The sequence below is a fragment of the Marmota flaviventris genome, chromosome 5, assembly GCF_047511675.1.
Source record: "Marmota flaviventris isolate mMarFla1 chromosome 5, mMarFla1.hap1, whole genome shotgun sequence".
In the NCBI taxonomy this organism is placed as follows: domain Eukaryota; kingdom Metazoa; phylum Chordata; class Mammalia; order Rodentia; family Sciuridae; genus Marmota; species Marmota flaviventris.
In genome coordinates this window covers 52,474,691-52,491,193 of record NC_092502.1, presented here as the reverse complement: position 1 = coordinate 52,491,193, position 16,503 = coordinate 52,474,691, and the positions used below count along the sequence as shown (strand labels likewise).

Below are 16,503 nucleotides of genomic sequence, written 5' to 3'. Positions count from 1 at the left end.
ACCACAGAGAGCAGGCAGGGCTAGCAGAACCAAGCTTAGTGATAAGGGAAGGTGGACCACTGCCAGAGGAGGGAAAGGACCTCTCAGGACTCGGGAAGGAAAGGGCTGAACTTCCTGCCCTGACGTGATATGGGATTCAAGCCATGTGAATTAGTTTCAGTCAGGAGTATTAAAAAAATACTGCAAATATTAGTAGAAGACAAGTACAGAAAGACCAAAGGCAGTTTTCAGGGGATAGAGGTCTTTGGATGTCTGCTTTTTATCTATTCCTTGCTCACAAATGGCTCTGATTGTCAATAGCAATTTTTATTTCAATAAAGGAACTCAGACCAGTATACCCCAAGCCAAAGCAGTTCAACAGGGAACCATCCTTAAGACCCCATTTGTAAATAATAATAATGATAAATACTATGATGGGACCTGAATAGCCTTCTGTGATGGATCTGAAGGACTTGTGCTTGCACATAGTATAAAATTCCCCATTTATATCCCCCCCACAAGGTTGTGCTTATTTAGTCCCCTTCTAATAGGACATGTCCTGAAGTTTTGATGTGAATTCAAGGTGCAAATGAGTACCATCTGACCAGGCATGGCAACAGCTCGGGAGGCTGAGGCAGGATCGAGAGTTCAAAGCCAGACTCAGCAAAAGCCAGGCACTAAGCAATTCAGTGAGACCCTGTGTCTAAAAAAAAAAAAAAATAAATACAAAAAAGGGCTAGGGATGTGGCTCAGTGGTTGAGTGCTCCTGAGTTCAATCCCTGGTACTCACTCCCTCTCCAAAAGAAAAAGAAAAACAAATTCTGGAATTCTTTCTGTGACCTCAACTACAGAAGAATTCAATTAAAATTTGTCAGTGCTAGGTAACGGAGTGAGGAGGGAATTGCATCATTGTTGATGCCTGTAATAACATTAATCCCACACCAGTAGTCACCTGGGTTAGCTCAGAGTTCCAAATACCTTCATCTAATATCTGCTCTTCATCATATTGGGGAATATCTTCAGGAACTCTTTCAAGGTTAAATTCATGGCTCATGGAGGTGCTAACCATTGTTAAAGAACTATTTTTAAAATTATAAAGATCTTTGCAGATGTCAACTCATTGGGAGAGGGCAGTTGGTAGAGATCAGGTGAGCTCTTTCCTATTAATGTTAAGACTTTGATGACTTGTGTTGAAAATGGACCAGAACTCTTGAATTGAGGTCATTGTAACTATGCTTGCTCCAGATTTAATTCCATGGAACATCTGTAGCTTAGATGAGGTGGAACCATACATGAAACCCCACAGAAAGCACCTTGATGTATCTCAAGCGGGCTCAGTGTTCTCTGAGGATGAACAATTCATGGAGCCTGTTCTTTTCAGCCACTTCACAACAATACTTCATTTGTGTTGTTGACACAACACAAGACTTCATTCATATAGATAAAAACACTGTTGTTTGATTTATCATACCCATGAATATCTTTAAGGCTCTGAGTGGCCATTCAGTTCAAAGTTGTGGGCAGAACTTTTGCTTTATCTCCCCTGATATTTAATTTCTGAAATATCAGCAACACACAGAAATATCTTTTGAAACCCCTAACACAAATGCAGGTCTAACTCATTGTTACCTGTCTAAGATAAACACAGACCAGCGGCAGAACAATAAATATCCCAAGATTTCCATTTTTTTTTTTTAGTTACTAGACATTGTGCAAGAATTTTTACCTTTGTCTGATCTTCTGTTATTATGGCTAATCATATTAATAATGCCACCAGGCATAAACAAAGACAGATATGATTGTAAACTCAGAAGCCGGAGAGTCCTAAATTTGTTCCCTAATCTATCCTATAACTCAAGCTCCGTGTGACCTTGAGTCAGCTGTTTAGTCTAAGCATCAGTTCCTTATCTGTAAAATAAGGATGATGATATCTACTTGTAGGGCTGAAGTAAGATGTATATAAGCTGATATACACAAAATACTTAGCCCACTGCCCAATCCATAGACCCTCAGCATATGTTAGATTCTTTCATCATTTTAGTCAAGATAAAAGAAATAGTGCCATATCTTTTACAAGATTCTCAATCCAGGGTATCTACAGAGTTTTTAAAAAGTTTGTTTCTTGCTTCCTTTGGAGCAGGCAGGAAAAACAGAACAATTAGCACAATTATCCTAACCCAACCCTGTATAATAAGTAGATGTATGACCAAAATATTAGGTTGAATGAATTTGCCTGTATAATTTGGAGCTGATTGTGCTGTGTAAAGTCATGGATGCAAGGCTTGCAAGAACCCAGTGGATCCAGAATGGCCCTGAAACTCAGCCATAAAATGAACAAAGATCTTAAGCAAGACTGCTGGGAGTCCATGCCATGCCATGCTGCCTGGGGGAGCAGCATTTCCTGGACAGAGCACCTCCCTGGCCCTGGCCTTCTCCCAGGACAGCCCTGCCTGGATGAATACACATTCAAGAGCTGTAAAATACAGAGCACTTTCACAACCCAATTACTGTGCATGGGACTTGGGTGGGGAGGCCTAAAATTTCCTGGCAGACTTTTAGACCTCAACAATGAAACACCTATAAACCCCTATGAGGGTATAAAGAGCTCTTGCTAGACTTATCTTCTATAGGAGGCAGGAGCTGGCTTCCACCCATTGTGATGAATTGTACTGCAGCATCTCCTGCCAACGAGGGTGGCACTGGCTAGGAAATCTCCAAAGCATTCCTTGCCATTATCAAGGGAATGTGAGTTAGATATGGTCCCTGTACTTTAAGTCCTCAGCGCTTTTTGAAAATGTCTGTCTTGAAGGATTTCAAGGAAAAAAGAAACTTCCCAACCAATAGCTCGTTGTCAAAATGTCCCTGGATCAGAAGGCATAGGGATAGGAAGGAATCCAGTTCTTGCTGGGACTGAAGGAATTGCCTCCAGTTGCCCTCAAAGCCTCTGTTGGCTTAACAATCATCCTAATTGTGAAGTTCAAAATCTTGTTCAGGAAAGTAGAATGCAGGAAAAATAGCAACGATGGGCTCAGAAATTTCCTTTAGATAAAAACTGCAGCTCTGATAAAAAACAGCTCGCTTGTAATTCTGCCTGACAAAAGTGTGAAACGGTCCCCAGTGTACGTAAGCACATGCAGCTGCTTGTTAAAGCCAAAGCACTCGCCCCATCCCATAATGGTGGTCAAACACTCTCACACCAAAGGCTGGGCCTCCCAGGCTGGGCCAGCATTTAGTCAACTCCAGTTTTCTGTGTTTCCTCTTTTCACCTCCTTTTTCTCCTTCCCACTCTAGCCCAGTTTGGTTCAAAGGGATTAATTCCTGTAACACTCCAGTGGAGAGAAAAGGGCTTTACTTGGCGGCTTTGGGTTTACAAGATCGCTGGTGAACAATCAGTCTGTCTGGCAGGAAGGTACGCCCACATATATTGCAGGGAACCAACTGGCTCTGGGCACTTGTCCAAGCAGCTTCATTTAAAGCATCAAGATCATAGAAACCTTTGGCTGGAAAGTTAAAGAAAAAGAGAAAGAAAAAAATGAAAAAAATAATAATAAAAAAAGAAAGAAAAGAGGGGGGAAACAGTAAAATGAATTAGTTTTCATTCTGGAAAACCATATTCTACTTTTTATGGAAAATATGTTCAGGAAATACCTGTTGACTGAGGTTTTTAAATAAATCATATGACTTTTGCCAAAAATAAATAAATAAATAAAAAGCGCTGCTTGCTGTTTCAAGGGTTGAGTCAAGTTAGCCATGAACCAGAGGTTTTTTACTCTTTGGACGTAAAAAGGGGAAGACAATGTTTTATGTGTTATGATATGCATTCTTCACTAATTATTAACATCTTTGCTTATATATTATTATCTTGCAAATATAACTTTTGGCTTTCTTTCAGCTGACTCTAAATATAAACTTACAGCGGTAAAAGGACATGTATTTGTATTTTCCTTCTATAATCCTTTAGTGGAATGTTTTTGGAGGCCAAAATTGGACAATTGAGAGTGAATTTAAGATGAATTATACCCTAAAAATTTATCATCTTTTCATAGCTGTGAACTTAGAGATTCTTTAAGTAATTAAGTGAAGAATGAAAATAGAATTCTTAATCTGATGAAAAGAAGTGTTCTTAAGAAAACAAAGTAGACAGTTGGAGAAATATAGAATCTTCATTGGCAGAGCATAGCGGAAAAAGGCATATGGCTTTATTTTGAGAAACAATGTGGGATTTAGCTTTAATAAGCCTTATTCAAATAGAGAGACTTTGGTATATTAAATTGACTATGTCTTAGAATCATCCAAAATAGACCCCCAAAATTTAGCCAAGCACTCAAAAATGTATTACTTAGTTTTTATCACTGGCAAGGCACATATTACTTCATTAAAGCCTACGCAATCTCATATGATTTCTATCTAGTGGTTCACACAAACATAACAAACCTTAGATTCTTAACATGCTTTCTCCTAATGTTCTTTATTTTTTTGCTCCATGGGAATTTAAACCCCCAAACAACCTAGTATTTCTCCTTTGGATAAAGAAAATATTACTTTCTATGTAGGATATAAACGTGTGTTTTGAGTGCTTTGAAAACTCTTTGAGAAAAGGACTGCACTGACTTTCTTATTACTCATATGAGTTTTAATACAGACTAAAAAATTCCAGAGTAGTCATTGATTCTAACTTGAAGGTGATTCATCACATTTCTAAATGTTTTTCATGGTGCTTTGACTCTGGATCTGGAGCAAGGGTCATTTGAACTCTACGAAAAAGTCCATGAGTGGAGAACAGTGATGTGCATTCTATTTACCTAGGGATGAAGAGCACCTTCAGAGATAATAGTAGCATAGGATCAAGAGAAAAAGTTCAGGGAAGTAAAATTATAGGATCTACTTTTTCTGTCATAAGCAACAACAAGATAGTATCCCAAAAGGGCTTTTGAATCACCATTCTTCTTACTTCTTTTAGTTTTGGGATAATTATGGTCAAGCACAGAAAATGGTAAAGATCAGAAGGAAAGGAAATAGATTTTGACACTGAGAGTGAATTTAAGATGAGAATTGTTGGGAAGAGATTTTCAAGAAGGTAAACAATCTGGTTGTGGGCAAGTGTTCTACCTTCTATAGGTGGATGTTTTCATCTTGAGCTCTTTTGCCACCTGTCTGCAAGGACTGTGGATAGTTCCATTCTAGCAGCATCTAGAACTTTATTATGACAATCTAGATTTTGCTCTAGATTGTCGTTATTATGACAATCTAGATTTTGTTGTTATAAACTCTACTTGACTCACATCTTAACAGGAATGTTGGACTAACTGACAGTAAAATGACCTCCAAGGTACCTTTTAGCACTTGCACATCTATAGATACACAGGAGAATAAATGAACTAAAAGATACTCCGCTTAAAACCAAAAATTTCCTTTGAAGAGAATGAGGAGTGTAACTGAGAAAACAACAATGGTGGAAATATGGTGAGTCTGAGCTCACATGGCAAAAATATTCTATAACTATTATGTAACATCCTAAATGAGTAAATATGAGGTTCTGTGACAAAGTCGCACGTGACAGTTTCATTTAGTTTGCACAGTGCTTCACAAATTATTAATTGCACACATTTTAAAAATGTGGATATTTTGTATGAATGTCTACATTTCCAGTTTCTTTTGTATTACTGATAGATATGGCCACATTGGGCTAAATTTCTTAATGATAGCCCCAGCTGTTCCTGGGCAGCTGCTATTTCCTTTGGAGAGAGCTGATGCTCTCCAGCTCACCACAGTCCCCACCTTTCCTTGTCTTCATTTTTTCCTTCCCCTACACACAGACCCATTAATTAATTTGTAACCTGACGATATCGGATCCTGTAAGCACTTAAATTTGTTATCCCTGCTCTGCAGAGACACGTTCATATGTAAAATCAGGACTCTAGATTCACCAAAGGTTTTTAAGCTTTATGTTTTTTAAGTGTTATGTGTGATAATATATGAAACTAACTCTTGGAAAATACAGTAAATTCCAGCGGTCCCTCTCATGCAGTCTTGCCAGGACATAGTGTCTTTATGTCTCAGCATCTGAAGAAAACCCTTTGCACGGGCATTCCACTACTGTTTTCCTATTTGGCTGAAGCCAAGGCAGTAAATGTTGCTGATTTTAGGTGTTTGAACAACTAAAAAAAAAAAAAAAAGAATACCTCTACTTATAAGTTTAGAGAGAGAAGCCTCCCCTCTTGTACTCAAGTCACTCTAAGGACTTACCAGTAATGGTCCTGATTTCTGGTTTCTTTGGTTCTGGTCTCCTTAGCTCTTTAGGCAACAAGTTGTTTTCATTATGCCACTTTTTCAGGCATTGTGGCTCATGGATGCTAATAGATTTGGTTCCATATTCACGACCACAAATATAACAAACAACTGTTCGTGGACACTTTATCATTGTTGGCTGCAAATAATATGAAATCTGTTAGATAAAGTTTATAGTTGAAAATTATATTTTAAACATACTATATTTAAGGTGGCTGGGGTACGGCTCAGTGGTAAAGCCCTTACCTCCCACATGTGAGGCACTGGGTTCCATCCTCAGTACCACATAATAAATAAACAAAATAAAGACACTGCATCAATGTACAACTATATATATATATATATATATATATATATATATACACACACACATACACACACACACACACACACACACACATATATATATATATATATATATATGCATATACATATATATATAGTATATTCAAATTAGCTGGAAAATCAATATTACTTCTGAAAATTTCCAACCACTGTGGTGAATTTAACCTTTTTTGGTAACTAAGGAACCAAACTATGTTCTGAGTATATGTGACTTTGGAAGGAAATAAAAAAGAGGCAACCGGAATTCTCCATATTGGAATTATATAAAACGTATTTCCTCATTTAGCGAATATTAGTTGCCTTCTAACTATGACATCTGAGTCACAATGCCGGGAGAATACCAAGTCAAGCAAGAATTCTTCTTTCAGTAACATTGGTTCTCATATGTTCATATGCCTGAAAAATAAAGTACCGTTAGAGAGTTTAAAATAACAGTTAGTTCTGCCCAAATATCTCATTGCTTGTGTTTCTCTGTCCTTTTTCATCTGGAACAAACTCCCACTGGCAAGACTATTAATCAATAATAGATGAGAGTTGGTGGATAAATACCCATGTTCTTCACTAAGGTTGAGTCCAGCTTTCCAGAAGTTCCCAGTGAGATTGTACCACAGTTTATACTACAATATCTCTTTTATCTCTCTCCTCTTATTTCTTTTTCCTTTTTTTTTTTTTGGTTGTTATTGTTGTTGCTGAGAATTGAACCTAGGGTTTTGTGCATGGAAGGCAAGCACTCTACCAACTGAGCTATATCCCCAGCCCCCTTCTCCTCTTGTTTCTTTACTGGGGTATCCTGGATCACTTTCCAAATGAACTGCTTGAACTCAAATCCCTTTCTTAGTTTTGGGGGAACCAAACTCAAGTTCCCCCAGACTTGGTTTCTGGGGGAACCAAGTCTAAGTGAAAGTTATAAAATGCAGTAAAGAATTTCTTGCTTCTGTTTTGAATACAAAAAGGCACAATAAACAATGATCCTACCCGAAACAATGAGAACAAATCATATAGCCTACAGAATCATAAGCTTTAAGCCCACTGGAGACTCAAAGTTGTGATGTCAGGAAAAGAAATAAAACACTAAGTTAGCAGGCTTAAGTTCAAAATATCAGTAATTCAGATAAATATAAATGGCTCTAAAGAGAACAATTAAAATACACAGATTGCCAGATTGGATAAAAAAGAAAAAAAGCAAGACTCAACTCTTGTGCTGTTTACAAGAAATACATTATATGCACATAAAGATGCAAATAGCAAATAAATGAACAAATAAATAGAGAGATGCAAATAGGATACAAACAAAAGAATAGAGAAAATAGTCCATATAGTCTATGTAAACACTAAGCGAAAGAAAATTGGTGTGACTATGTTAGTAAAATGTGGTTGGAGTTCAGAGGATAGAAAAATTTCTTTCAGTTGTGAAGATCAGGGAAAGGTTCAAAAAGGTAGCATTTGAAAAATGCATAGAATTTAGACCAAAAAGACTGGGAAGGATGAAGAAGGCTATTAGGGACATGCAGAGCCTCAGGGACAGTAATCAGAAGGTGAGTCTAAAGAGAACAGATAATTTGCTAGCCTGATGTTCAGTGCAGCATTGGGAACTAGAAATAGGTATAGAACAGCTGTGCTGTGAACAACCATAAATGCCACACTAACGTCTGTATTTTATTTTGTAAATTATAAGAAGTTATTAAGCAGGAAATAAACTATAATTGTGCCTCAAGAAAGTTAGTTTGTTGGGGTGGGGTCGTAGCTCAGTGGTAGAGCTCTTGCCTAGCATGTGTGAGGCACTGGGTTCGATTCTCAGCACCACATTTTTTTTTCTTTTTTTTCTTTTTTTTTTAATTGTTGGTTGTTCAAAACATTACATAGTTCTTGATATATCATCTTTCACACTTTGCTTCAAGTGGGTTATGAACTCCCATTTTTCAGCACCACATTTAAATACATAAAATAATGGTCCATTGACAACTTTAAAAAATAAAAGAAGAAAGTTTGTCTGCTCAGGGCTAATAGGACAGCATATTTATGAGAGTCTGGGCATTCATGGCTCAGGAAGTAAGAAAATAATATGTCCAAGAAAATGTCAATATTTTATTTTGATGATGGGGAAGTTGGTGATGTCATTTACAGAAAAGGAGACAACAGAAAAGGCAGTTTGGTAAAAAAGAAAAACATTGATTCTGTTCTGGACCTGTGGAGTTTGATATCCTAGTAGAATTTAATGTGAATAAATTCAGCCAAAACAGGAAATGTAGGTCTTCAATTCAGGATTAATGGATTTTGGAACTATTCACACAGAAAAAGATGTTTAAAACAGGAAAATTCCAGAAAAAGATGGCATTATAGAAAGCATACAGAGAAAAATTCCTGGTAGGATAACTGTAATAAAGATATTGAGACAAAGGATGTTGCAGGTAGAAAACAGTTTCAAATTTGCAGTTAAAGAAACAGGGCATGGAGAAAAAAATATTGCTCAGAATTCTGGAAATACTTTCTGGTTTCCGGAAAGATGTTGTCATCCACTCTGTCAAATAGTACAAAAAGTAATGGGTAGCTGAGAAAAGGATATTAGATTATATGTCAGCATCCTTTGAGTTTGGATCCAATGGAGTGGTAAAGACTACATTGTGAGGAATTAAAAATTAAGTCAAGGAAAGAAGAAGCACATTATAAGAAAGGATAAAAATGTCACAATGAAATCATTATTTTGTACAATTAATATGCACTAATCATTATAATAATGATTTTTTAAAAGCTTGCAGAAAGGAAACTTGAGTAGAATTGAAGAAACATCACTTTTGTTGGTTGTAGAATAAGATGTCTTAGGCAGAGACAACAGGTCCAAGAGAAAATTGGGTAATTTATAGAGAAAGATCCCAGAGAAGGGAGAGGGGAAGATGGAATCAAGGGCATAACTGGAGGAGCTGAGAGTAACTGATGAAGATCACATAGATGAACTTGACCTTCTACAGTATGAAGCAAACTATCTTCAAAGAATGAAGAGATTCCTACTCTGGGAATAGAAGAGTGAAAAATGATGTGATTATACATCTTGGAAATTTGATAGTGATTCAATTAGGAAAAACTACTTACCAATTAATGTAAAAGACTTGGTTAAGAGAACTGCAAGAAATTTCAGAGAAGTAAAATGACCTCTTCAGTATATTCTTTAATAGCACCAGGAGGCAAGAAAACAGAAACAAATTAAATTGATGCTATAGTCCCCTTTGGGGGAATAAAACATGGTAAAATGTATATGTTTTAGAATCAACCTGCTCTTAACTACGACTACTGGGAATTACTTCTTTGAAATGGAGGACGCACAGAGCAAGAGCAAGATCAAAATCAGAAGGAAACACAAGTACAGTTTTTGCCTACCAGAAATAAAAACAGATTCTGAGTAAATACATAATTAACATAGACCAAGCAAAGTGAAAATCGGAGTTACCTTCTAAATGATCCAAGTTTTTCTAAAAGCATATTATTTGAGGTAGAATATCTTTATTTTATAGTAAATTATGCCAATAAACTATCTAAACTAATCAGAATAACTAAATAGTTGTTTATCTTTTTTTGTGTTTTTGCCATATATCAGGGTCTAACTCTTGAAAAGTAACTTGAATAGCACTTGGGGAATTCAAGACCTAAGAGAATATATTAAGTGTAAGCAATAATTTTTAAGTTATTGGAACTTGCAGCTGTAGGTTCCCTACTAATTTTTAGATGTTTATTTACTTGAAAGGTTAATTAAATGCATATTTTTTTTCATTGAAAAATGAAGAGTTATTCTTTCTACTTTGAGAATAGTGAATTAAAATTCTACATGGAAAATATGAGCCAAATCCAGTATTTAACCAAGCATATAAGCAAAACAAATGACATGGGTCATGAGTGAAGACATTCGTGTCAATTTGTCAGAAATTTTCCCCTGGAAGGGAAAGTTAGAAGAAAACAGGCAGAAACAAGCCAGAAGACATGCACAGAACAACTGAAGGAGATGTGAGAGAAAATTAATACCACAAGGGGCTGAGATATCCTATATTATATTTTCCAAAGCTTCCCCTATGCTCCATATTTGTGGATGAACTTCAGCTGAACCTGCCACATATGGCATGTTATTGGGTCTTGAACATCTTACTTCTAAGCTCTGTTCAGGGAAGTGCAAAAACAACACAGCTACAATTGAAAAGAAAAATGTATCCCCATGGGTCTGAACAGAGAGATAGATAACCTATTTTATTTTTCATTAGTTTTACATTGTTAGCCTGAAACTTCCAGGGAAAGCTGAGCAATCTCAGGCATATGTGGCTATTGCCACTACCCTAACTGCTCGGGTTTTACTATTTAAGGTCTTTCCTTCAGTGTTTTCAGAAAGAAGTGGATGTATGGGAGATGAGAAGGATGAACAGGAAGAAGAGACCCTGCTCTGGCAGAACAAACAGCGAGTCCTCTCTTGACTAATGTGCACTCCAATAACTTCAGTGACATGGCTTAACAGAGCAAGACAAGGGCGGTAGAAAATCAGCCTAGAGGGTTATGTGAGGACATGAAGCCCTGTCCATATGGAGCTTGCTGGAGTCAGCCACCTTCAGGAAAGTGTAATCAAAGGAAGGTGAAGAAGAAGTCAGCAAGTCTAAAGTTTCTGCAGAGCAAAGGATTAGATTAAGTTTTCCTATCAACATTTCAAATAATATTTGTAGCATTACTTGTTAATATCAGGGTGAAAGGCTTTCTCTTTTAAAAAAGTTAATCATTAAATCTACATAGTGCTATTTCAGGTGTGAACTGTTCTCTGGGGGATGAGGAAATGTCTCTGCACACATTAAGTCTGCTAGGGTGCATCACAATTTTGCTTATGTTCTTTTAGTTTCCTGGAAAAGTCGTTTCAGGCTGGATATAGAGAGAGGCACAAGAACACTTTGGGGGAAGCTTTCAGATGTGTGTAGTTCTTTTAACTTGAATCCACTAACTTTTCATATGTTTTCAATCATTTTTCTGGCCACTATTGGAATTATCATATTATTTTTCAAGCAGAATCTTTTTCATTTTGTTAATGTGTTTTCTCTGTTGGGAGCACCGCATGTTCAATGTTTTAGGTCAAGTCTGTGTGACACAAAAGAAAGTAAGCTCTTAACAAGTTTTCTCCTAATCAGAGTAAATGACTTGTCATCCATTCATTCATTTTTAATATTTTCATAGTTGTTACCTACTATGAACACAAAAGGGAGAAAATAAGGACCACGAAAAGAGGGTGGATTGGGAGAGAACCCTAAGAGAAGTATTGATAAGAGAGAAATGGACACCATTGTTCTAGAAAATCTAGACTAGGATGATTATTTCAAATAGTTTCAAATATCTCCTGGTGACCTCTCTGATAGCTCAGCCTAAATGGGAACTATGGAAGGAATCAACCTAAAAATTTAAGAGAACATATAAAGTATGGATAACAATTGGTCAGAAGGAGAAAGCAACACTAATACTATTGCCTAACACTAATAGTATTTCATGACTCTTCATGAAATAGGTATTGAAAACTAAAATGGGAATTGTTACAGAAGATCAATTTGTTCTACAATAAACACTAGGTCAACTTAATAGCATAAAAGTATAGTTGTATGATGTTATTTACAGAGCACTTAAGAGAGCCTGGTTCAAGGATGTAACTTTTTAGAGTTTTTTTTTTTTTTTTATTTCCCATGAAATGAAAATTGGTAAATAATGTTTGTGGTGTAGGAGGATCATTTGAAAGTCTGATAAATGTTATGGTAATCACCCCAGAAAAAAAATGAACATGTGTACAGAATTATGGATATGATTTCAATCAATTGGTGGACTCCCCAAAACCCATCCATCAGCCCTAGAAAGTGAGCTACTGAGCCTTTAGCTCCTTTGTTTAAGGAGACATTTAACACTATTTAAATGCCTTAAAAATACTAACTTCAAGCATTCAATAATTTAGGGAGCATACTGCCTCTGACTTTAGAGTGATTCCAGGTACTGATTTGTCTAGAATAGTTCTTATTATACTATTGTCTTGGCTAAGTCCTTCTTTGACTCTCTAAAATGTCTCTGCTTAGTCAGCAAATTACATAGTAATCCTACCTACCTCTGGTTCCCTTTGAACAACATCAATTAACAATAGTAATCAAGGGATGAAACAATAATAAAAGATATGACTAAAAGACTAGCAATTAATCCATTTCAATGTATAAGTAAGGCAAAATAACTGCAGAAATTTAAGTTTGAGAAAGGAATATAAAATGAGTATACCTTGAAAAATAATAATTTAATTATACAAAGTGGTAAGTGAAGAAGAGCTATAAAGAAGTTAATGACACTAAATTTCTCAATCTTTCATGTCAGTCAATTAAAGCAATGTAAAATTAAACTATGGAAGTAAGTTTTTGAAGTTTTATTATAACCTTTGTCATTTTTATAAGAATAATGAAATAATAAAGAATATCAACTCTAGAGTCAAAACTTAAGCAGGGATCAAGGAAGAAAATCAGTTCAAAAGGTAAAAGCAAGTGCAGCCTCAATTGCTTCCTGAAAAGTCTTTTAAGTAACTCTGAATAGATATTAAAAGATTATGTATATAATACAGCTAAATAGAATGAATTTGTAGCTGGAATTAGAATATTAAGAATGAATACAGCTTTGCTAGAATAAGATAAAAGTATAATGCTCTGGGTAAGGTTAAAAAAAATAAAATATGTATTTAGACTCTGCCCCCAGATCCTGACAAAGAGCTGCCAAAACCTTTGCAATTCCCTGAGTGAAAGAGGTAATAGGAGTTTCTTTGTTATATTTATTCTTAATCCTGGTTCCCGAAACTAGAGCTTCTAAGACCCTTAGAGTATATGAGTAGTAAAAAAAAGGGTTTTTTTTATGCTAATGAGATGACTGGTAGCCCTAGGAAGTTTCAGGATGGTAGCTTGTTGCAAGAAAGACCAAGACATTTTCAGAGGGCTGAAACTTTTAACCCCACCCCCTGACCTCTAAAGGAAGAGAAACTGGGGACTGAGTTAATCACCAATGCCCAAAGACTGAATCAATCGTTCCTATTGAATGGAACTTCCATAACAATCCTAATTGAAAGGGCTCAGAGAGCCTCCAGGTTGATAAATCACTCTGAGGTACTGAGAAGTAGGTACACCCAAAATGGGCACAAAAGCTCCATGTCACCCTTCATACCTTTCCCTATGTACCTCTTCATGTGGCGGTTCTGTACCCTAACCATGCATCAATAGTGGAGTAGAGATTTAGCAGATGACTCTAGAAAAAACAAATTTTTATGCCAAGAAAACTGCACTAGGCAAGTTAAGGCATTGTGGTATTGTGAGAGGTAGAGAGAAAGCAATGAGAGAACTTAATAAAAAGTGTTCAGGGAGTGTGTGAAGTCCTGTATGCAAGGATGAGGATTTAGATACAGAATCAATCAGATTAAGAAATGAGCTAGATGGGGCAACTTACAATTTTTATCTTGGTTGTCTCATATTGGAAAATGTATATTGATTCTGTCTGCATTAGATAGCAGTCTCAAGTCACAATAAAAACACTAAAGCAAGTGTAAATACCCATTAATGAATCAATAATAAAAATATAGCACAGCCATTCATTGAATTATTACTCTGTTCTAAAAAAAAGAACTACTGCAAATTGCACCAATATGGGTGAAACTCTGAATAATCATGCTGAAAAGACTTAGATACAAAAAAATTTAAAATTCAAGCTAATCTGTAGTGGTCAAAAGTCAAATCAAGGATTTCCTGGAAGCTGAAAGTATAAGGTGGGGCAAAGGACTATAGGGAATTTGGAGTGATAATGGAAATGTGTTGTATCTTAATTAGTATATAAAACCACCAAAACTTTTGAATCACAAGTTTAATAGGTATAGTTTATTGTTGTAAATAGTTTCTCAAGAAAACTGACTAAAAACCACCCATGCAGATAAAGTTTAGTGATTTTTGCATTGCTATGCTCATATAAGTACACATTGTTGAGTAAAATTCCAAAATGAAATAATGTGTTTTAGAGTCACTTTTGCCAGGAATTAGGAGATCTATTAAATAGTGTATATTATAAACTCTTTGTCTCCCAAGAAGTTCTCCAGTTCAACAAAATAAATACTACACATCCCCAAACACAAAACCTGAAAAAGTAAAAGACCTGGGGAAAATTAGAAAATGTTTTATTGAGTTTTTTTTTTTAGTACATTATTTTTCATCCCTGACAGAGAAAGAGCACACTGGTAACAAACTCCATTCATATGAAATTTTACAAAGAAAAGTCAAATTCTATAGTGTCAGGACCTGAGCTCTTGCAGTCCAGAGATGAAAACACCAAAGTAGGACTCTCACTCTGTGGCCACATGCATGGTATTTTCTCTGTTGGAAACTAACTGACCAGTCTCTCATTTTCCAGTGTGAGGAACTTTAAGACTCGGTAGTACATAAAAGCAAGTGAGTGGTGTGTGTGTGTGTGTGTGTGTGTGTGTGTGTGTGTGTGTGTATGCATACAAGAACACAAGAGTGATTCATTACTTTTGGTTGATTTAGGAAATACTTGAAAGGATCTTCCCTTGCCTCGAACTACTCATCCCTTTACACCTTACTTGACTTGTCTTTGTCCTCCTCTCCATCTTATCATTATTTTCTTTAGGATCAGTCAGCTCAAGATGAAAGATCAAGCTGAGAACTTTGGCTCTAGAAAGTCGCAAGAACAATTACCCAACTGCTACCAAGGAATAGAGGAAGCCATTGGCATTCACACATTGGAAGGCAGTGGTTTGCTGGATTTATTTATTGTCATTGAAGCTTTTGGCCTGTTCTTCACCATGAGACCATTTTTGTTGGGCTGTGCCAAAACAATCATATCAAAATGTAAAAGATAATTTTTGTTATCATATTATTTTAAGTATGCACATGAAATTCCTGGCTCCTTCTCCCAAGTAACATGCTTTGTATATTACTTGGGAATATATTTTATAAATGATGAAAATTTAATGATTTTTTTTTCCTTTTTTTTTGAGTTGGCACCACAACATCCTTGCATCAAAACAGTCACATTCCCCAAGTCACTTGAGGTCATTCATTAACCTTGGAGTCAAAGAGAATTCAGGGGACCCAGAGGTGAAAGAGTATCCTAAAAAGAAAACAGCCCTTGTTAGCCTAAACCACGACTTTCAACAAATTAGAAAAAGGCATTCCTACCTTCAGACATTTTCCAACCATATGGTTTTAATCATTAATCTGTAACGATACAAGTTACAACTTGTGAAATAAAAAAAATAAAAAATAAAAGGTGACCATGGGAGAGATAGACATCACAATCCTCACCCTGTCTCACAGCTGGACCTAGAACTGTCCCTAGTTAATGTGTATTTTGTGTCTGAGATACAGCATGACTGCAGCATGGCTAGTCCGTAGTATCTGGCTTCAATCAGTTATTTTTCAGTTTCATAAATTCAATAACACAATGGATTCTAAAGAACAATAGTACAGTTCATTGTGAGAAGAAATAAACCAGAGATGTCTGCTGAAAGGGCAGCTGAGACTGATTCAGATGCGACCTGTGCAAAATGGAAATGCATCTGGAGGAAAGGGCTGCCTCCCAGTAGTTGATCCAGTTGCAGCCCAGAGTCCATTGCTCAGGAAGTATTTCTGCGTACCAGCTATGTGCCAGGCACTGTGCTAGGTACAGAAGGAGAACTGGCCCTAATGGTGGGAATGATCATACCCAACTCACTACCTTTACTGGGAAATATTTTTTAAAGGTTTATCTCTGGAGAAATAGGTCGACAGCTCTCTGTTTGGCAGGGGCAGAGCCCATTCCACATGACAGTAGTCCAAGAGTGAAGGGTGTGGGGAGGGTGAGAAGGGGAGCCGCTGAGTGGAG

The 16,503-nt window shown here is 36.4% G+C and overlaps 1 protein-coding gene across 1 annotated transcript; it reads right to left on the bottom strand.

Moving 5' to 3' along the window:
* Nucleotides 1-3,327: 3,327 nt before the first annotated feature.
* Nucleotides 3,328-6,400, bottom strand: Znf475 (zinc finger protein 475). Its single transcript, XM_071611845.1, has 2 exons — nucleotides 6,226-6,400; nucleotides 3,328-3,479 (listed from the first exon to the last, which is right to left on the bottom strand). The coding sequence occupies exons 1-2, from the start codon at nucleotides 6,398-6,400 to the stop codon at nucleotides 3,328-3,330; spliced, it is 327 nt and encodes a 108-aa protein (XP_071467946.1).
* Nucleotides 6,401-16,503: the final 10,103 nt, after the last annotated feature.